The sequence below is a fragment of the Chelon labrosus genome, assembly GCF_963514085.1.
Source record: "Chelon labrosus genome assembly, chromosome: 22".
In the NCBI taxonomy this organism is placed as follows: Eukaryota; Metazoa; Chordata; class Actinopteri; order Mugiliformes; family Mugilidae; genus Chelon; species Chelon labrosus.
Genome location: NC_140355.1, coordinates 17,170,655 through 17,192,064, shown reverse-complemented (window position 1 = coordinate 17,192,064; position 21,410 = coordinate 17,170,655). Strand labels below are relative to the sequence as shown.

The following is a 21,410-nucleotide window of genomic DNA, read 5'->3' as shown; positions in this document are numbered from 1 at the left end:
GCAAGATCAGGTGTTTTAAAATGCTCTCAGTGATTCTTTACAATGCACAGGCTTCATGAGGATTTGTTTTTACCATGGAGGACGCTGGTGTGTTCAGTCTGATAAGAGTGACGGACGGTATCACAGCCTTCACGACCCGGCGACCTGCCGCCTTCATCTAGAAACAAATATAAAAACCAGAGGTGATTCCTCTTGTATGTCTTTCTGTGCGTGTCAGGTCATGACACTGTGCCTTGTGTTTACCTGGAGACGACAGCAGGTAGTTGATGTTGATGGTTTCAGAGCGATTGGGTCCTCTGAGCAGCTGCTCCTCCAGCCTCTGCCGCAGGGCCGTGTTGGTCTGGATGCTCCTCTCCAGCTGCAGCCTCAGGTGTCTGATCTCCGACAGCAGCTCCCCGAGGTCCACGGAGCCGGAGGAGGAGACGGGGACAGGCTCCTGGGTCGTCCCACTAGATCCTGAATGAATGAATGAAAGAAAGACACATATCCTCTAATTAGCGTCCAACGAGAGACAAGAGTTGAGAGCAGGAGCATAGATTTAAGTGTAAATGGCTGCAATAACAGATGTGCATTTCTCAAGTCTGAATAAGTTGGATATGTCAGCCTGTATTAGTTTATTGAATATGTTGGCTGATGAGAACAGTAAATAACATGTCTGTCCACCAGAGACAGGTGGATTTTTCTACTGTGAAATGTTCTGATCATTATGTCTGTGAAGAAAAAAGGCAACTGGACTTGTAGAGTTTTTTGAGAAGACGTTTTCACCCCTCATTGAAGAAGCTACTGGTGAAACGTCTTCTCAAAAAACTCTACAAGTCCAGTTGCCTTTTTTGGATATTCTGATTATGTTTGGACACACACAGAATAAAATCTAGGGCAGGGGTCTTTTGCAGGCCAAGGACCCCCAAACTGATGAAGAAATGGAGCGGGGACCCCCTACTTATGTGTTTGTGTATTTAAAGACATTTAAATTTATGGAAAAAAAAATCTTCGCGGACCCCCCAGGGGACCTTGAAGACCTCTGATCTAGGGAATATCCACCAAGATTAAAAATCTACTATAACATTATCTCTAGAGACTCGACAATAAACACTGGTTTGTTCAGCGTTCACCTTTAATCACATCTAATCCAGAAAATTAACACAAAATAAGAATTATGACATTTCAGAAGACGTCAACCTTGAACCAAAAAAACGTGCCGTACCGTTGTGTTTGTTGTCTGTCTTCATCTTTTCATAAACCTGCAGCTCCACCCGCAGCGACTGGAGGAGATGCTGGGAGTCGGACAGATGCTGCCTCTGGAGCTTCACCTCGGACTGCAGCCTGGGAAAGATGAAATAAAGGAAGATTAGAAACAAGCGACACTAAACGAAAGAGACACAGTTACTTTTTTTATTATGAAAATTAGCAACTTGTTTCTAATTATTAATTTCTTTCCTGGAACAACTTTTATCTGATTTAACGAGAGCCTGAGATGATCTGCTTCTTTACCAATGACTGATAAACCTTATATAACGAGCCTAATGTATATAGTCCACAATGTCACACACGCTTATGTGTGACGAGTGAGCGAAAGGGAGAGGAGATGCGATCTGTAAACTAGACTCCCGGTTTAAAGTTTCAGCCTTGCTCAGCTGTGTCGGTAGGACCAGAGGGCAGGAGGTCACATACCGTCATCACGGCATGTGTGTGTGTTAACGGACCTTCAAATGATACACTCTCAAGTTTCACAGCTCCACTAATAGTATGGAATAATGGTAATAGTAATGACTCTTTAGGATGGTAATTGGTAGGGTGTGTAGTTTCAGGTTGCATGAAGGACAGCGGTAATGGCATGGAGCGCGTGCCGTACCTGTGCAGCTCCTCTCGGCTGTAGTGCAGTGAATCCAGGAGCTGGGAGTTTTCCTGGCTGCTGTGCTCCAGTCTCTCCTGCAGGTGTCTGTTTTCCTGCCTCAGAGCTTCGCACTCCTTCCTGCTCTGCTCCAGCTTGGCCGTGCGCCTGGCCAGAGTCTCCCGTAGCTTTTCGTTCTCCTTCTGCTTGTCTAAAGAAAAATCCAACACATTTGTAAGTCACTCTTAATTTATTAAACCGTAAAGGTGCGTTTACGTTTATTAAATCAGGCGGGCTTTACCTCTAGATCCCACGTTGAGGTGCTCCTTCAGGATTTGGTTTTGTCCCCAGAGGAAGCGCACCTCGTTAGCCAGCTGACTCTGCTCCTCGTTGCCGTGGATGAAGATATTTGTCGCTGCTGAAATTGACATGAACTCGTCAGTCAACAAATAATGGTATAATTGTGCTGTAATCAGATTTAACATTGCGTACCTGGATCCTTCTCCACCTCAGCTAGTCTTCTCTCCAGCTGTTCTCTGAGGTGGTCGTTGGTGCGGATACTTTCTTCCAGGCGTTGTCGCAAGGCTCTGATCTCCTGTAGGTGTTCTGCCAGCAGGTCTATCAGACACACACACAGATATTGGACTTTGAATGCACTTAAAAAGAAGCCTTCATTTTCTATAATGTAACAGGTAGTATGATTATTCTATTGTCAAAATCCAACTGTTGCCACAGGAGAAACATTTTGTAATACTAGTTTACTGCTCTATTATTGTGTTTAGTGTAGTATACTAGCCCACGGGAAGTCTAAAGTCCAATGCCTCATAATTACCTGGACTCATGTGCGGCTGTCCGCTAGCGTTCTTCTTTTGCGAGTCTCCGTCTCGTTTGTGCGCCTCTCTCTGAGGCCCTGAACCCTCCTGGTCGCCTCCTTGCTCCTGCTCCTGGTGGTGGGAGCTGGTCTGGGCCATAATGGAGCGATGCAGGTCCAGTTCACTGCGCAGGCTGGCGTTGAGCTCCTCGCTGCTCCTCAGCTGCTCCTGCAGTCGCCCGTTCTCCCTCTGCAGGCCCTGCAGTCTGCCGGGACCGGACACACCTTCCCTCTGAGCTCCTCCTACAGGAGGGACACCTGTACCTCCTGTCCAATCGGTGACGTGATGCTGGCCTAAACGTGAACAGATATTCCTCATCAGTTCATTTGTTTGAATTATCTTTTTCCCATCAGCACTTATTAAATCCTGACATTAATACTAGGTCATGCTCCTTCTATAGCTGGAGTTTGTAAACTAGAATTTTCTGATACAGCCTCCACACTAACTTCTCCCTCTGCAGGACCTCCTCTCACATATCCATATCCACCATTGCCTCTTTTCCCTAAGGGGAACACAGTTTGAAGATTGAACCGGATACGTGCCACTGAATAATGCAACTTTAAGTGGAGGTGGATTGAAACAGGACACCGGCTCTGTCCTTGGACCGCACGCTTTGTTCTGCGGGACGCTTCACTGCAACACAATGGATCTGAGTGGAAAATAAGTGCTATTACAGGCCGTGACTAGACCGGCTGTGCCCGCGAACAAGGACTCGAGTAATCTCAATGACATCCACGGGACAAGAAGTGGAGAAAATATGCATTTTTAATGGAGCAAACTGAGTTAATCCTAGTCGAGAGCACACGTTAGCAACCCTGGCGCCATCGTCAGGGATACTTTAGACTATAATTAGACTTAGCTTTCACACCCATTCACAAATAAATTCCATCATCAAGGTTATGTTTAAGAGCTGGAAACGCTTACTGTGGCCTCGGGTGCCACCTTGCGAGGTCGGGCTGCTGCGACAGGAGGAAGAGGTCCTGTCTGAGTGATACACATCGGAGTGGGAAGTGTGGTGACTGCTGGGACTCTGGCCTCTGATCTGGCTCTGCAGGCTCTGGATCAGTCGGTTCTTCTCCTGCATTTCTTTGGCCAACCTTGGAGGAAGTGATCATGTTAATACCAGCTGTGAGAGCTCGGTGTTTAAGAACAAGTGGAAGTCAATCATCACATCTTCTCGATGGATGTTTGAGCAAAAGAACAGCACTCAAAAAAAAAAAAAAAAAAAAGAGTAGATAAATGACCAGTATAGAAGTTAAGATAAATGTGTTCATAACCAGAGAACTTTCAGCAGAAGCACACAGCTGGAAAACTTGTAAGGGAGGAGTTCACACAGCAAACGTCATGCTGTTTAATCTGGATCAAACCCACTCACTGGTCCAGCTGCTCCCTGGTGTATTCAGCCAGGGTGAGGTTTTGCTGGACAAGGAGGCGGACGTGCTGCTGCAGCAGCTCTCTCTCGCCCTCTAGCTCCGCGCGCAGGGTATCTATCTCCTGCTGGATGCTACACAGGCTGTCAGGAGGGTCTCTGACGCTCTCCTCGTAGAAGAACAGTGACTCTGACGCCTGCTGAAGCTCCCCAAGGCTGCCCACATCGGTAGTAATGAATTAAAATCATGCCACTGATCTGCTATTCACATATCATGTGGTAGTAACGTCAACTCTTTTGATTTAGCTGCAATTTATACATCCACAGATGCTGAAGGTCAAAAGTAAGCTGCTCCTGTGATCCTCTTGTAAATTATTTCCTTCTAATCATGAGGAATAAAAATGTTTAAAGTGTTGATGATGTGTATCGTGGTGTTTTAGGCAAAGAGCATTGGCATGTGTCGTGCTTCCCTCTAATTTCTGTGAGACGCTCTGACCCAGTTAGGCGCAGCGTGACCTTAATGTTTTGGTTGACACCGAGAAAATTAGGTCAACAGCAGGACACTATTCAAAAACAACAATTAATTCACACACACACACACACACCCCGGGGTCATGAGGCAAGTGGCTGAGTGGATGGGGGTCGGTCAGAAAGGGGTCATGAGACAAACATCAAGCTCAGCTAATGACCCCAACTCTCAAACAGAGTGCATGTGACCTAAAAAAAGAAGAATTATCTAGTAAAATAAATCTAGTTAAAAGTGCTAATGTCCCGTTCAACACTGACAAAAAAAATTCTTCGTGGTTTCATTATTGACCGGTGACATTATAGGGGCTCATCTCACATGCAATACCTACGTAATTAAAGAATAAATCAACATTTTGGGAAAGATGGCAATTTATTCTGTACTCTTTAGACAGAGGAAAGGCTACCCGGTAAACTCTGTGCCTGCTGGCTTTATACTTTGCATTGAATGTAAAGACAAGAGAGTGGTATCATAGTCTAATGTCCTCCAGAATTATCGGATAGTACTGGACGTACCTGCGAGACAATTCGAGAGCTGCCATGTCCTCATTATCCAGATGAGAATCTCCTGCAAGACAGAGGAGGACATTCTGTCATGGACCTGTCCGTACAAATCAGTTACGACCGAGTGCACTTTTGTGTACGTCTCTCTCTTTGCCGGAGGATGTTGCTTTATCCTGGTTACGGCATCAAGTCGTTTCTGCACAACTGCTAAGTACTTTCATAAGACACAAACTATATTCACTTTTGCAGGGTTTTGTGTGTTTTGTCACAAGACTGTATCGTAAACCAGCTGATTTAACGACGCAGACGGGAGCTACCTTTGTCCAGCCGTCCCTCCAGCCTCTCCACGATGCTCAAGCTCTTGTCCAGCTGCTCTCTGACCACCTCCCCCATGTAGTGGTCGACTTCGCTGGCCTGCAGCAGCTCTTTGAAGGCCTGGTTCAGCTCCTCCAGCTGCCGGCGGTGCAGGGATCCCAGCTTGCGGCTTTCCTTGATCTGCTGCCTCAGCTGTGACAGCTCCCTGGCCTGCGACTGCACCAGCGAGTCAAGTCTGTGAGGAAGACAAAACGTTGACAGCTTCAGTCAAGATTTGATTTTAAAAATGACCGTTCAACTTTTACAGACTTAAAATGTAATAGACTGTTGACCTGGCAGGTGATGTGGAGCGACTGCGGTTCTGCGGCAGTTGTTCACTTGTGCTTCTGTGCAGAGTCCTCTCCCTGTCCAGTTCTATACTGAGACGGCTGGTTTTATCCTTCATTGACTGGTTCTCCCCCTCCTTTTTCTCCGTCAGCTGCCCACTTCTGTAGATCCGATCTTGACTACGGTCGTCTTTCTGGGCGCCTTCTTGATCCCTGACTGGGTCAGACGTGTTGGCAACAAGGTCGCCGGAGAGGGAGTTCCTACGCAGAAGACTTTGCATTTGGAGGATGAGTTTGGTTTGGTTTTCCAGCTGGATCTTCAGCTCTCTGACTTGCGCCTGAAGCTGAAGAGGGTCTTCAGAAACACCGTACTCCTCATAGACCTGCAAACTTTTAAGGCTGACCTAAAAGCAGACAGAAGGTTAACAATTTTGCACAGGAGGAAACAGGTCATAAATGGAAATAAACTGCTGCTGCTTAAACCAAGATGCTGTTAACCCAACATAAATCTGTAACAGGGAACATTTAGTGGGGTGGTTGTATGTTCTCAGATACCAGATAGTTGCATCGGGCAGTGAGGAAAAGAGGGTGTGCTTTTTGCATAAATGTTATAAGTGTGTTTCTTGGCTTTGGCACTAACACTCACTGTAGACTGTGACAGATGTGATCAGGATTGCAGTTTATGTTCCAACTTTTTGGTAATGTGAAAGGCTAGAAAAAATGGCATAACCCCCCTCAAATACATTAAATTCTGAGAACATCTTTACTTCAGTCCCATACACACAGCACAACAGACTAGCTCCACCTGGTTGCAGTAGTAGGTACGACTGGACGATTACTGTTAAGAGAAGGGGGGATAAGATGAATACCTTGGCTGAGCTGAGAGCTGGGGAACTAGGGTACGGGGTACTGGAGGTTGAGTCCAAGTTTTCAGTAGAGGAGAAGGCGGCCTGTTCGTGTTTCAACAGGGAGGGCAGGCTGGAGGCACTGCGACTAGGGTTCACACCCACCTCTAGATCTGACAACACAAGGGACACAGAAACATTAAACTAGAGAAGGGAGTCTATAACAAGTAGTGATATGTGAAATAAATAAATAAATAGGGATAGTGCCATCTGAGGAAGTAAACCAAGTGGAATACAAGTAGTCAAGAAAAGTGAAAGGTTAATGAGTGCTCGAAAGACCTTCCCAAACTTCAGATTGGAAACATGCAAGAATTTGTCAATGTGTATTCGACACATTAGACACATTAGAGGTCCATTCAAATTTGGGAACAGTGCAGAAAGAATCCCAGGTTAAAACCAGAAAAGAGACTGTGTAGTTATGAGACCCAAACTGCAAACACATCTCGGTGTCAGAGACAGCGTGTTACAGTTTATTCACTCCTCATGCAGACATACACTGAGAGAATCTATCCACATTTTGTGATTAGTGTCCACTCAGCAGACAGACATGCAGAGTCTGCCTAAAAGGCTGTCTACCTGTGCTACTGCTCTCTTCCCTATCGTTCTCACTCTTGCCACTGGTTTCGTAACCCAGGTCCTGCAAATCCACCTGCACACCTTTGTCATCCTGCTCGGGAGCTGGCATTGGGAGCAATATATGTTAGGTTAGCGAGAAATCACGTGATAAACCTTGTTTTGTGTCTTCGGTGTTGTGTTCATGGGGTGTAGATAAAAAAAGAGTATTCGTGAACACAAAAAACCACAAAGAAATAAAGCATCTAAATGGTTATGTTACCTTTCCGTGCAGTTTCAGGAGAGGATGAATTTGACAGAGCAGTAGCTAGTTTCTCCTCCAGGTTTTTGCAGGCTTTCTTCTTCTCCCTCAGTGCCTTATGTAGAGTCTCCAGTTGGGCCTGGACACTCGGGGGTAACCCTTTGTCATCCTGCACTGTTTTTTGGGCTTTGCTCTCCCCTCTGTGGCTCCTCTCCGCTTGCGAGGAAGCCTGGAGTTCAGATATCCTCTGAGAGTACTCACAGAAGACCTTGTAGAGGAAACTAAGATGCTGGTGGAGATCTTGTCCCTTTGTTCCAGTTGTAACAGAGGACTGACTCTGGCTGCTGCTGGACTGGGCAGCTTCTCCCAGTTGCTCCCTCTCTTGCAGGGCCGTCTGAAGTTTGTCTAAATTCATCTGCAGGTCAGGGCTGATCTGTGATGATCTACCAGAAGTTAATGAACCGCTATTTGTACAGTGTGCTGCTAAAGACGCAACGGCAGACTCTGCTGCACTAAAGCAGTTCATCAGAACTTTAATCATCTCTTGATTTGGACTATTATGATCAGAACCTCCAACTGTGCCGTGGTGTCCTCTTTTAAGTGACTCTTCTGATGCGTCCCCCTGCCCTGACACAGCGTCACTGCCGTTGCTGTGTTGTGCAGCAGCTTCTGCAGCCCTCAGCTTTTCCTGCAGCTCTGCATTTAGCTTGTTCTGTGCCCAAAGTGCCTCCTGTAAAGAGTCAGCGTGTCGCTGCAGCTCCTGCAGAGAGCCATCAGTACCTTCAAATTCTTCTCTTGGGCTCTCTGTGTTTGAAGATGTCTTTACCTTGTGTAAAGCGTCCTCTATCTTTGAACAAAGATCACTGTTTTCTGGATTTTTTTCTTGTCTCTCAAAGGAGATGATGGCTTTTTCTGCCATGTTCAGGAGCTCAACCAGCTGGTGGATGAACTCCTCCTTCTCCTGTAGGGCTTTCTGAAGCTCCATGCATCTACCGTGGAGGGAAACATCTGAGTCCGGAAAACCAGGACCTGTGTGAGAGCTAAATCCACCCTGGCTGTCGAGACTACAGGCAGTCAAGTAAGCGATGGTGGATTCTGCAGCTTGTAAGGCCTCTGCGTACTGGTGATTAAGCCTGTCCTTTTCTTGGATCTGAGCATGGAGCTCTTCCCAGTCAGCAAGCTGCTCGCTCAGCTTGTTGATCAGGGCCTCTTTGTCTTGGCACTCCTGGTGGAGAAGCTCCAGCTGACTGAAAAGAGCAGAGTCGGCCAGGGTGTGATCCAGTGACCCTCTGTCTTCCGAGCCTATGTCGGACCCTCCTGGACTGTGGTTGCGATGAGCATGTCTGAGGGTGGAGGACGGAGAAGTGATGCGCTGGTGTGACGTGGGAGAGTCGGAATCTGTACGCAACTTCTGTTCAGACCCAAAGACGACATCCAGATTAAGATGCTCAACTTCATCAGTGTTCAGCTGGTCAGAGCTCACAGACTGCATGCTGCTGCTAGACTCCACTCTCAGCTTCACAGGCACAGGGAGGCGAGATTTGACCCCAGCCTAAGTTTAAAACAAACACAACAACAGATATGAAAAACACTGACCTTTACACTTCATTCAGAGAGAAATAAGGCATGTTTTTTTTATTATTTCTGCTGCAGTGCAAAACTTACCCTTTGTCTTGTGACATGCTGCTTTGGACTATTGCTGTGTGATTGGCATTTAGTTACTGGCCTCTCCGTTTCATCTGCAGTGCTGACAGTGTTAACAGGGGTCTCGAGATCGGACTCCTCATGGGATTTCTTCTCCCGCCTTTCTTTTGACGGTTTGAGGACCTTAGAATCAGTTTTTGCATCGGCATGCAGTGTTTCCAAACTCTTTCTCAGTTCAGACTGTCCTTCACTGCTGTTCCCTGAGGCATCCGCACTCTCTTTCTCTTTACACTCAGTGGATTTTTGTTCTTTCAGGAGACCCCGCAGCTCCGCATTTTCTGATCTAAGTCCGTGTAGTTCCTCTCTGTAACAAGGAAGGTTTCATTAGTTTACAATTTAGGCAACTGAGTGTTATGTAAAAGTGAAAATAAAGTGTGTGCTCTGATCAGTGCTGAAGAAAAGACCTACCTAAGGTGCAAGACTGATGTGGATCCACAATCAGTCAGCAGGGTTTGAAGTGCAATTACATCTCTGTTCCTCTCCCCTGAATCTTGCTCTCCAGTGTCCGAGATGTTGTCACCAGACTGAGCATGCTCTCTGCTCTGGTCAAAGCCACTGTACACACTCTCATCATCCAACAGCTTTCCAGACGCAATCTAAAAGACATAGTTTAAAAAATTTGAAAAGTTGCATGAAACAAACCACACTATTTGTATAATTTCTTTAAATACACTGTCAGTGATCATGTATTTCATACCTGTCCAGCTGTGATGTTTGTTTGGCTCCCTTTATCTTGACCAGGGAGATGTGCCCTAATGCTATGAGCCGGCGACTGCATCTCCTGTGTCGTCTCAAGCTGCTAGAGTAATGGAATGGGAGGCGAGTATGACACACATGGCTCGGTAAAAGAAAACTTAAAGAGGGAACAGAATCCATAAAGCACTGCACAGCAACAGCAAAATGGTATGATGTGTCTAATGTAGCATGGCGAAGAGAGAGACCGTTTCATGGGACACAGAGATAAAAAAAAAACAAAAAAAAAACAGGGACTGATTAGGAAAGTTGTAGGATAGAGGAAGAGGGTAGTTTCTACTACAGACAAGAACCACAATTGTTAAGAGAAATAAGACATGTAGTACCACAGAGACATTATTAACGAGCTAGACAGAGCAGAGGTTAAGATGTAGGTTCAAAGGTTAGAAAGGAGCTAATAAAGGTGGACGTTAGACAATGGGCCATGATTCATTAAGTATTTTCTAAATATATATATATATGAACATACTGTAGAAAAAATATTACTAATAATAAATACCAAAAAAATCCTTAACTCTAAGGCTTACACACAAAAAATCGAAAGCACGACTTCAAGTACAACATTGTTCATTTAGAGCTGTCCTTTGTGACCTCTAACCTGTTTCCACGGGCCGCTGCTGGCTAGGTCTTTGTCTTCCTTGTCACAAGGATCACGCGCCGACGTCTCTATTAGTGACAGTTGGCTCTGCAGTTCGTTGTTTAAAGTCTGCAGTCTGCTGACACAGTCTTGCAGCTCCAGCACCTGATAGACAGAAGGAATAACTTTATATTTATCATGATTAATCCTCCAGCTTTATCTATTTTGGTGTCTTAATAAGTAGTTTCTACATGACAAAACAGAACAATAAGACAGAGAGAAACCTCCAAGCAGATACACTAGTTTGAAAAGTAATTCACCTTCTGTCTGAGCTCCTGAGCAGAGAGTTCAGACAAGCTGTCATCCTGGCCCTCTGTCACACAGATGCTCAGGTAGGAAGTCTGATCTCCAATGAAACTCAAAGTGTCGCCTGATAACAAACACCAAGAGTCACATGAAACAAAACTCTTAAAAGTGTTTGTAGATGCAGTAGAATATCTTTATCAGGTGTATATATATATATATATTTTTTTTAGTCTTACCATCAGTGGCTCCACCAACCCCTCCTCCGCGGTTCTGAATTTCTCCCAAGCGAGCCTGCAGAGACGCATTCCAGCGCTGGGCATCTTCAAGCTGATGCCTCATGCTCTCCAGTTCTCTGGGATCAATGAGGTCCATACCTGAACGGACACACAGAAGGTGTTTGTTGATTTTACTGTCACAGTGTGTCTAGTATCACATCATTCCACAGCAATTTGCATGTTGGATCATTAACTTTAATTTATGACCTCGTGAAGCTGAGATTTTATGCAAACAACACAAACCTCGGGACAAAAAATAAATAAATAAAAGCCTGATTGTAAAACCAAGTGTCATAATTTTGTATGCGTCAGTGTAAAATATTGTTTGATCTTTGAAACAGTGAAAGAATTACACCTAATTTTAATAAAATAATAATAAAAAAAACTAAACTTTCCATACATGCATAAATAAACAAGGTACGCTAAATTAACCATAGTTTTTGGACTAATCATTTGATGCATCTTTGCATTTAATACAGAATTATATTGATTCAGATGAGTAAGGTATTGACTAAGAGTTATAAGAGAAGTGAGGAATCTACAGACACAAAAATAGGACGACCTTCAGCATGTAGCGTGTGTACACATTATATAATTCTAATGCTAAAATATTCCCATTTCATGCTTTGGTTGTATAATCAGTGCTAATTATCCCCCTGCATCTTACAGTCGGTGAGAACATGAGCCACGGCCCTGTTACTTACAGCTGACCTATTTATACACCTGCCACTCTGCAGACAGGAATGAACGTGGGACGAGCATGCGCTTGACATGCGCACTCATGCGTGCATGTGGCCAGACACTCAAGTTATTTGGCTTAGACCACTACCTCAGCGCATAGTGACACTTTTAATCTCTCTCAAGGCTGTGCATAGATGTCACACTATATCTGAATGACTAACGGTGCTAAATTACATCAACTGAGATGCCTTAGGATAACAAACTTGAGCTTTTTGGATTAGGATCTATTTCAGGAGACTTTAGTGGGGCACTCTTGGCATCATTCTCTAATCCCACCAGAAAACAGTATAGAAAAACCTTTAATCCCTTTATTGAAGATGTTACATAACGACACATTAATGCTTCTAATGTAATTCATGTGACAGATGGTTGGGTGAGTTGGATTAATTACAAGGGGGTTGTTAAAGAGGTAATGCAACAAAAAAGCAACCGAATGTTTTATAGGGACAGTCAAAACAAGAAAAGCATGTTAAAAGTGAGAGACAGAGAGAAGACAGGCCCACAGCAGCCTTTATTTATTTTTTTAATGAGGGAAAGACAGGTGTGGGATCATTACATTTACCGAGTGACAGTGAAATGAGCAGCAACTCTGGTATAGACAAAGACATGCAGATGAGGAGGTGATGATGTCAAGAGCAGAGGACAGAATGTGCACATAGATGAAAAGTGAAGGGACCAGGTGCGCATGCAGAATGAAAAGACAAAGAGGGGACGTGAGCTTGTCAGCAAGAGTTGCTGTTTGAGGTAAACACACAGGACAAAGAAGACAGGAGTGTTTGTGTGAGTGCTCCCTGGAAGCTATGAAGTATAAATTCCACGTTATCGTTTCTAGGTCTGAAAGCCTTTCTATTTCACTTCTCTTTAGTTATTTTTCTTCGATTTTGTCACCATCACCTACAACCCAGTGTGATTGCACTGCACCTTCTCTGAGTTTGGCTCTGTGTAACTCTCTCTCCAAGTCATCCCTGAGCTCCTCATTAGTCTTGATGCCATCTTCTAGCTGCTGCCTGAGAAGCTGCACTGCCGTCAGCTCCAGCTGCAGAGCGTGGAGACGCTGGGCACTGAGAATCAAAACATGCACGTCCACAGAGTTAAGGTTTATTTGCACAACATGAATCCAGTGGAAATGTCATCAATTCACTTGTAACAACTGTTTGTTGCACCACCCTACCTGTCTTGCTCCTTCACAGTCCTGACCAGGCTGGAGTAGAGCTGTTGCTCAGCTCTCAGGGCTTTGTTCAGAGCGTCATGCTCCTGCTGCAAGGCTACAAGGTTGGGCAAAGCCTGATAGCAGAACAGAAACTGTGTTAAAGATAGAGCACTGAAAATAGTGTGGTGTTTTTTTGACATTTCATTAATGTAAAAAAATAAACAGGTAGGTAAAGCTTTACTTCTTGCTGGCTGTCTCCACCTATCATCGTTCTCTCCCTCTGAGGAAGCACGGGCAGTGATCTCTCCATGCCAGAGCCAATGACATGATCCTGGGTATGATCAGCACGACTGTCACCTCTCTGACCAAGGCGTTGGTGGAGAACCTGATGAGCGCCATGACCAAAACAAGACAATTAAGACTTCTGAAGAAGAGCCCATTATGTTCAAATGTGTTCCCAAGAAAAGCTACTTAACCAAAGCTACTGAGTGGTTCAATGAATGACATGAATGTGACTCTTACATTGATAATCTCCTCCTTGGTCTTCAGAGTGGAAGTAAGGGAGTCGATATTAGCAGCCTGACCTTCATTGCGACCCTCCAGCTCAGACAGCAACGACTGGAGGTCAGCCAATGAAATCTGGAAATTAAAAAACAGTGCATAGGATTAGAGCAATGACTAACAGTCTCAGTATCCGATTATGACTTTAAGAAAATGCTTCTTCCTCACTGACCTTCAGTTCATTTTCCCTCTTCAGTGCTTTGTTTAGCGCTTCCGTCTTCTGCGCCAACTCCTTTTTCAGGACGACAACCGTCTTCTTGGAGAGTGGATTGTTCTCCTGATTATCGTCACTGTTCCGTCTGGACAGCTCAGCTTCAGAGCAGACAAAATAGAATCCAATGTTAAGTCTGACATGCACTGCAACTTTAAATATCTGGTCTGAGGATTTAACGCTTTAAATGCCTCACCTTCCCTCTCATCCAATTTCTCTTGCATTATCTGGATAGTTTGTCTGAGCTCCAAGACACGGTCCGGCTCCGCCTTCTGTCTCATCTCCGCCAGAAACTGATCTCTCTCCTGTCCACGCTGCAGAAGCTTCTGCAAGTCAAAGTAACAAGTCAGCACACTTTTAAATGATATCCTTAATTTTTTGGGGAAAAAGCGTGTTATTTTCTATGGGAGCTTTTATTTCCCTTTCTTGTTAGTCTTCTAAGACAAGCACATTTTACAGCTGAATGACTGTGTTGTATCCCAGAGGATCTTACGTTGATGAGGCTGTCTTTTTCGGCAAGCAAGGCTCTGAGTTCTGCAGTTTCTAAATAACCCTCTTGGGCTGTTGTGGAGCTTTGCTTCTCAGCAGTGGCAAGCTGCTGCTGCCTGTCAGACAGCTGCTTCCTCAGTTCCTGAATCTCTTGAGTACGCTGAGACAGCATGCGGTTGTAGTGCTCAGCAGACTCCTGGGAGTTGAAGCAAGAGATCAAAGTAATGAGTTAGTGAGCTTTGCCTTCATTTTGTATAAATAAATGCTTCTTTTTTTAACTACAGAGTGCACTATAAAAAGTTTTTTACCCATACTGTACTGAATTCATTATCTTATTTGCATATGGCTTTATTGTTACAGCTCATTACAATTTTCTTTGCAAAATTACAGGTACAAGGTATCAGTGAAATCTCTTGATAAAATATTTCCATAATTAAACACTGACCTTGAGAAGTTGGTCCTTGCTTGTAATTGTTGCCAACAGCCCTTCCACAGCACTCTCATTGTCAGCAACCAGTTTCTCTCTGGCCTTCACAGCCTCGGCCAGCATAGCTTCTGTGACCTTCAACCTCTGGCCCATCTGCTCAGCGAGGTCACGTGCATGACTCTGTGACTGGCTCAGCATCGAGTCGGCCATTTCCTGCAAACAAAAGTTGACACGAGTTAGAAAAACTGACATTCTCAGTCAACGCCCTGGATGAGAATGCTGAAAAACCAAACGGAGCAGAGCGTGCGTGAAGTGAGTGTTGTCAACTAACCTCCATGTCCTTCGTCTTGCCCTCCAGGGACAGTTGTAGCTGGCTAATGATGGAGTCCTTCTCCCTCAGAGATCTATTTAGGTTGTCTTCCACATCTTGCTTGGCTCTTTGTAGGTTCTTCAGAGTGTTTGCAAGATGCTGAAGCTCGACATCCTTCTCCTTGATCGTACTGTCAAAATTCTGGAAGGAGAAAAACAGAAAGCAGATCCCTCAGAATAAAACCCCCCAAAAACTTCAGCTATTTTACTCATCAAACATGTTCATAGTCGCTTACATTGATGGTTTCCTCGTTATGAGAGAGCAGGTTGTTGAGTCTGTCTAGGTCTCGTTCCTTTTCCCTGAGCGACAGCTGCAGTTGGTGGATCTCATTATCTTTCTCCTCAATGGCAGCAAATTTGTCATCCAGTGCTTGCTGTGTGAAAGCAAACAGAAGAACGTCACAATCTAATTAGTCACCAGGGTCAGGTCATCACACAGAATGAATACGCACCTCCAGAGCCTTCTCTTTTTCTTTCAGTCTTTGCCGCAGTTTGGAAAGCATACCGTCGTTACTTCCTGGGCTTTTGCTTCGCTCAAAGTCTCTGACCATGTTTATGTACTCCTGATGAACAGAGAAACCAATATTAAAACGATACCCGACAGAATATAAACAAACTAAATATTTAATCCTTTGGTCTACAGTCTATCCGTCTTAATGTGTCACCTGTAGCTGCTGCTCTTTATCGGCCAAGGTAGATGTTAGCCGCTGGATGGTGACCTCATGGGTCTGCAATTTTCTTTTAGTTTGTTCCAGCAGCTCCTGGTACTCCTGTTTCAGAGCACACTCCTTCTCCGCTGCTTCATCACTCAGCTTTTTGAGCTGATTGTTTAGATCCTGGAGGGGGAAATAATAGCACTATTAAACAAAAGCTGATATTTGTACAGAGACAGATAACGGAAAGTAGAATTTAGAATGCCTGATGTTTTGTTCTGGAGACAATAATACAGTTTAACGGGAAACATTCACGAGACAACCTCCTGCTAACTCACATTCAGGGCTTTATCTCCTTTCTTCTTCTGTTGTTGGAGGTCCTCTAGTTCCACTTCAAGCTGGTCTTTTGCCTGCTGCAAGTCACCCAGCTCCTGCTCCTTTCTGTCCAGTGCACGTTGTAGTTTTTGGGCTTCAAGCACCTTGGCATGGTGTTCTCCTTGGAGTTGGGCCAATTCTGTTTGCTTTCCCATTAATAAGTTTTGGTGCTCCTCTACTCCCTATTGGAAATATGCAAGAACTCTTAAGCATTTAACATTTTGCAGTGACAATGACTTCTTAGAAATATAATCTATGAGTGTATAAGCACACATGGAGCTTGGAGACAATAGGTGTAGTATATGGTTGGCTCACTAAGTCTAGTTCTTAATAAAATGTGCAATGACTTACCTGGTATTTCTGCAGCTGGGCTTTATGTGCTGCCTCTCTAGCCTTGGTCAAAGCGTCATCCCTGTCCTCGATCTCATGACACAGCTCTGCAATCTGCACAAATAAAGACAGACAGATTGGTGTTAGACGTTTGCATAACACAGAACAGTGACTGTGTAATCTCATCAATTCCTACAATTCCCTTAATAAATGAAGCGTGTTGATAAATGTGTTAATCGTACCTCTTTTTCCTTTTCTCTGAGGACCTGAGTGAGCCCCTGGATTGTTTTATCTCGCTTCAAAGAATTTTTCTTCTCAGAGTTTAGTTCATCCTCCTTCTCCTCCAGCTTCCCCGACAGGATCTGTTTATATAAAGTTGATGGTGATGCCGTAAAAGTGACCCATCAATCTGATTTGAAAATGTATCATAAACCAAAATACCTTGTTCTGATTTTGGGAATCCTCCAATGTCTTTGTAAGGTTTTCATAGGTGCTTTTAGCCTGGTGGAGCTCCTCAGTCAGCCGTTTATTGACGGACTCCAATTGATTGATGCCACTCTTCAAGAAAACACAAAAACAACAGAAATGGACGATTAATAAATGCTAGCAAATATGGTTAGCAACAAAGCTGCTGACTGTCAAAGCTCATTACCAGAGCTACCCCGATTTGCTGAGCTGGGATTACTAAAAAAGAACTACCTTCACTCTAACAGGGGTGTAATCATCCTCAAATTCCTCTGTGAGGTCATGCAGAGACTTCCATTCTGCCTCTCTAAGTCTGCACTTGGCTCGGATGACAGACCGAGCATTTAACCTCTTCAGCACAGGGATGTGACTCCCGGCAGGGACCGACACTTGATGTCTGGAAATGCAGCGCAGGAGCTGGATCAGATCAGAGATTATGGAAGGCTGATTGGAAGAGCTGTGGAGCAGGGCTCTGGCCTGAGCCTTTCCTCCTGGGTCTTCATTAGCACCATATCTTGCAACAAACACCTTTGGCTCCCTCAGTTTTCGTTTGGATGGAGGGTCTGGAGGGGTGTCCGAGTAGAAGTCTCGATTCAGGGACTGCAGGGATGTGGAGCGATCTCTAAATCCAGATTTAGGCAGTGTGCCCTTACGCTGGACCAGGTCAAGATACATACTCTGCGAATGCTGACGTGTGCCTCGGAGCCCAAAATTCTTCACCAAGTTATCCAACCCTGCTCCTGATCCTTGTCGGCTGCTCCTAAGGCTTGAGCGTCCAGGGAATGCCCCCTTACTGACAAGTCTATCCAGACTAACACACCTTCTCATGCGATTCCCCACTTGACTGCTTCCACTTTCCCTGAATTGCAGTCCTTCATGGGACAGCTGACACACGGCCTCATCTTCAGGACTGCCCACCCCAGAGGACCTGTGTGGAGTCTTGGAGCTGCTGTTCTCCTTGTCGCTGCTACTTGGATTGTTTTTCTTGTAGATGTGCACGATACACTGAATCAGGTGGTCTTTTTCCGTCTGCAGCTTCTGGATCTGAGTGCTGTGTTCATCCTGCAGCTGGCTGATGTTAACATCACACTGCACCACCTTCTCTAACTGGAACACACACTTCCCACAGAGGAACTCTCCACGACCGTCACGAGTCACATCCCGGCCAAGCACGTGGGAGAGGATGACTTGTAGTTTCCTCTTTCCCGATGAGCTGAAGATCCAGCGACACTGGCTTCCCACCAGACGAACACCGCATATACGACACAGATCCCTCATGGCTCCCAAGATCCACACTCAACCACTTAAATCGAGTCCGAAAAACGTCTCAATGACGCAGCAACTGTCCAGAATGACTTAATGGCCATCATTTTGCCAGCCACAGAATAGCCATCTATCATTTTCTCTCAGTGCACCAGCATGCAAAGCACAGAAGAGAATGACTGAGTGCAAAGCACTATAAGCCCTAAGCCTTAATAATCCCTGCTCCTGCCTCTATTCCACTCTCCCCCGCAGATTCAATCAAATCAAATCCTCTAGGACTGCTGAAGTGATCTGTGTTATTGCCAATGTCATAACATCTCTCAAAAACCTCCTCCAAAATGCCCTGAAAAAAAGAATCAGGTTTGTCCCCATGCAGGTGTCTCTTTGGGGGACTGTTGGTGATAGCAGCAGCCAATAGCTTCATTAGACTCCATCCTGTATGGAAATACATCTAAATATCTACTTTGTGATGACAGGAGGTGTTTTCCAGCAACTCTCATCCCATATTCCATTACACCTCAATTCTGGAGGAGAAACTTAATGTTCTGTCATTGCCTTACAGTATCCCTGGCAGACACATTTCCACCAGTCTTTCAAAACCCTCCAGTACATACAGTTATTTGGTTAGCGTAAACACTAAAAAGTTATACAAATGTTTCCTTTAATCAAGAAGGGAAAGCCATAAATAACCCTTACAGGAACTGTCTCCAGACAGTAAGGTAATCCTGTCTTAACACCTTGATCTGAGTCCAGACGTCAAGACTTGACGAGAAACCATGGACACTGCCCAGCAAAGAGCTTTCTAATCTTTCTAACGTCAACGCAGTACTTTTACCAGTAGTGCCTCGAGGATATCTTGCAAACTGAACTGCATTTTCTCTATACAGTGGCCATTTCTAATAAACGACATACTACAAGCTACATTACATTTTAATTAACATTCACACTACTTAAGTGTAGTGATACTTAAGACGGGCATAAAACAAATCAAAAGAAAATCTATTAACCTTTAAAATGATATGGAAAATTGAGAGATTGTTGCACACGTAACAAATATTAATCTAATGTCCAAGGAGTTATCTGAGCAGTTTTCAGAAGTTTGACTGAAACCTATTGAATGCCTATTCTCAGATAGTAATGATGATATAAGTAAAATAAACCACAGCCAACAGATTGAAGCCCCAGCTTTACCACAACAAAGCGAGAGTACACTACTTTCTAACTGAATAAAAATAAAACTGTACTAGGAGGCATCCAGATAAAAACAGACCAAAGAATATTTCCTAAGGGTCACCAGCACAACACAGACAATCCTCTGAAGTCAACAGAACCTGTTTTGTGTGGCACAGCAGAGAATACTGCCTGTGTGCATTTGTAGTCTGAGTCTGAAGGATCCAACACATGAATGCACTGTTATTACTAAATTAGTTCCACTGAATAATAAACCCCTGGTGCAAGGCAAATCTCTTACTAAAAATTAGGATGGGTGATATAGAAAGTCTCCTGCAGTAGTGATTCAATGTTACATCAGACGAAATATCCAAACAACACCAACCTGAGGGTCCGGCTGTGTTTTGTCCTTCTGTCTATGTAGCTCGTCCTTCAGTGCCTGGGAGAGACAGACAGACAGAGGTCATTCATATGTACTTTCATACTGAAAGTGCTGAAAATTTAAAGTAACAATACCCTCTCTTATATTCCACATGTTTATAATTTAATTTTTAATTCACACCTCAAGTTCCTGATCTTTCTTGGCTACGAGATCAGATAGTTGTTTAACACAATCAGCTGATGGAGCATCTGTCTGGTGGTCTCTTCTCTGCTGAATTGCAGCCTCCTGGTTCTGTACAGTGATCTTGAGTTGCTCGATGATACTGGTGTGGATAAAAAAAAAATATATATATATATATTAAAAACACTTGTGTCTTTATACAGAGTAAAAATATGAATGCGTCTGAGTTTATCTCCCTTGTCCCTACTTGTCTTTCTCCTGCAGGGCCAGCTGCAGATCTTGGACGGGACTAGGGACGGAAACAGGGCTGAAGGTGTCTGCTGTATCCAGGGCTTGAATCTGCTTCTCCATGTTTATATTCTTAAGCTTCTCCTGTTCTGCAATGCCTGCCATCTTCTCAACCTCTTCCTCTGCCGTTCGCAGACACTGACATGAGGAAAAAAGAATAAAATATAACAAAGAAATCAAAGAAATGATCACGTATGTGGTCCAACCCCTATCATCAGTGGATATGTAATACTATAATATAAACTCTTGCATTCAATACGGTGAAATAATGTTTGACTCACCTGCTCTAAGTCAGCTATCCTCTTATTAAATGCATCTCTGAGTGCATTCATCTCCCTCTGAGCCTGCTCTCTCACTCGCTGGGGTTCTCCCGACTCTCGACCAGCCAGGCTCTCCAACGCTTTGCTGAAAAATATTCACAGAAAAGATTAGGTTGGTGTCTGAGCTATAAGAAAATTCAGTCAAATATGTGGCCTTAGTGACAGAAAACTAGAGAATGATACATACGATGCAGACACGAGTAGCTCTTGTTTCTCAGCCATATCTCTCTTCATAGACTCCAACTCCACCTTCAGCTCAATGTTCTATAAGATACAACATTTTAGCATTAATTGAACACCTGGAGCATCACAAAAAAAAGTACAAAAATCTTGTGACCACTTAAACAAGTCTAAAGGTTTATCTTGAAGTGTGTAAATATATTACTAAAGGACTCAAATTCAATCTGAACAAAAGAGACACTAGCGGTCTTCAGAAGATTCCAATGTGCTTACATCTCACCCAAAAAGCAGCAACAATGAAGAGGCAATTTTGCTGTTCTACGATCATAAACGCAGATTTTGGCAGAATAAAAACCAGCTGTTGCTTAAGTTGTGATCTCATTTAGCACCAGTGGAAATCACTCAGTTACATGAAACCTGGCACAGAGCAGGTCACAGAAATTTGAGACATAGATTACAATGCACATTTTAATAACTAAATTAAATACAACACCGTTTTAAATATGTCTTCGGTGGAGTCGTCGCATTTCTGCTGCATGCGCTCCTCCATGAAGTAAATGCGCAGCTTCAGGTTGAAGTTCTCTTTCTTCAGAGCTGTGATTTGCTGGGGACGAATGTAACAGAAACATTTTAATACGTGAAATGATTAAAAAACAATCGTGCATTCATATATTTTAGTTTGTCTGGCCCACTCTGTACTTCTTTATTAAATTCCAAATCACAACTCAAAAGGTTAGGACATATCATTAGGGTCAAAGAACAGAAGTTTACACACTTTAT

General features: G+C 44.1%; 2 protein-coding genes across 8 annotated transcripts in view; both read right to left on the bottom strand.

Annotated features, from left to right (window-relative positions):
* The window catches only part of LOC311507957 (myomegalin-like), a 30,232-nt gene that overhangs the window by 2,706 nt on the left and 6,116 nt on the right, over window positions 1-21,410 (bottom strand). For 4 of the 7 annotated variants that reach the window (XM_084572515.1, XM_084572521.1, XM_084572518.1 and 1 more), the window contains exons 4-45: window positions 21,124-21,234; window positions 20,638-20,714; window positions 20,412-20,535; window positions 20,090-20,268; window positions 19,843-19,984; window positions 19,666-19,719; window positions 16,824-16,940; window positions 16,625-16,744; window positions 16,404-16,496; window positions 16,016-16,234; window positions 15,690-15,860; window positions 15,477-15,587; window positions 15,261-15,398; window positions 14,987-15,166; window positions 14,674-14,868; window positions 14,233-14,424; window positions 13,936-14,065; window positions 13,701-13,840; window positions 13,490-13,606; window positions 13,209-13,352; window positions 12,989-13,101; window positions 12,739-12,878; window positions 11,038-11,175; window positions 10,816-10,925; window positions 10,517-10,660; window positions 9,863-9,964; window positions 9,574-9,761; window positions 9,127-9,469; window positions 7,483-9,013; window positions 7,224-7,325; window positions 6,612-6,760; window positions 5,749-6,146; window positions 5,419-5,651; window positions 5,114-5,165; window positions 3,628-3,800; window positions 2,664-2,996; window positions 2,324-2,449; window positions 2,133-2,249; window positions 1,853-2,042; window positions 1,205-1,323; window positions 244-456; window positions 74-157 (exon numbers count right to left, since the gene is read on the bottom strand). In XM_084572515.1, coding sequence (XP_084428641.1) covers window positions 74-157; window positions 244-456; window positions 1,205-1,323; window positions 1,853-2,042; window positions 2,133-2,249; window positions 2,324-2,449; window positions 2,664-2,996; window positions 3,628-3,800; window positions 5,114-5,165; window positions 5,419-5,651; window positions 5,749-6,146; window positions 6,612-6,760; window positions 7,224-7,325; window positions 7,483-9,013; window positions 9,127-9,469; window positions 9,574-9,761; window positions 9,863-9,964; window positions 10,517-10,660; window positions 10,816-10,925; window positions 11,038-11,175; window positions 12,739-12,878; window positions 12,989-13,101; window positions 13,209-13,352; window positions 13,490-13,606; window positions 13,701-13,840; window positions 13,936-14,065; window positions 14,233-14,424; window positions 14,674-14,868; window positions 14,987-15,166; window positions 15,261-15,398; window positions 15,477-15,587; window positions 15,690-15,860; window positions 16,016-16,234; window positions 16,404-16,496; window positions 16,625-16,744; window positions 16,824-16,940; window positions 19,666-19,719; window positions 19,843-19,984; window positions 20,090-20,268; window positions 20,412-20,535; window positions 20,638-20,714; window positions 21,124-21,234 — 7,852 coding nt within the window. The remainder of the gene's footprint in view (window positions 1-73; window positions 158-243; window positions 457-1,204; window positions 1,324-1,852; window positions 2,043-2,132; window positions 2,250-2,323; window positions 2,450-2,663; window positions 2,997-3,627; window positions 3,801-5,113; window positions 5,166-5,418; window positions 5,652-5,748; window positions 6,147-6,611; window positions 6,761-7,223; window positions 7,326-7,482; window positions 9,014-9,126; window positions 9,470-9,573; window positions 9,762-9,862; window positions 9,965-10,516; window positions 10,661-10,815; window positions 10,926-11,037; window positions 11,176-12,738; window positions 12,879-12,988; window positions 13,102-13,208; window positions 13,353-13,489; window positions 13,607-13,700; window positions 13,841-13,935; window positions 14,066-14,232; window positions 14,425-14,673; window positions 14,869-14,986; window positions 15,167-15,260; window positions 15,399-15,476; window positions 15,588-15,689; window positions 15,861-16,015; window positions 16,235-16,403; window positions 16,497-16,624; window positions 16,745-16,823; window positions 16,941-19,665; window positions 19,720-19,842; window positions 19,985-20,089; window positions 20,269-20,411; window positions 20,536-20,637; window positions 20,715-21,123; window positions 21,235-21,410) is intronic. The other 3 variants (XM_084572517.1, XM_084572516.1, XM_084572520.1) reach the window with 3 other exon arrangements.
* On the bottom strand, window positions 17,067-18,194 carry LOC311507858 (uncharacterized protein; the record flags this gene model as incomplete). Its single annotated transcript, XM_084572398.1, has 1 exon — window positions 17,067-18,194. Exon 1 carries the CDS (start codon window positions 18,123-18,125, stop codon window positions 17,067-17,069), a length of 1,059 nt encoding a protein of 352 aa, XP_084428524.1. The 5' UTR covers window positions 18,126-18,194.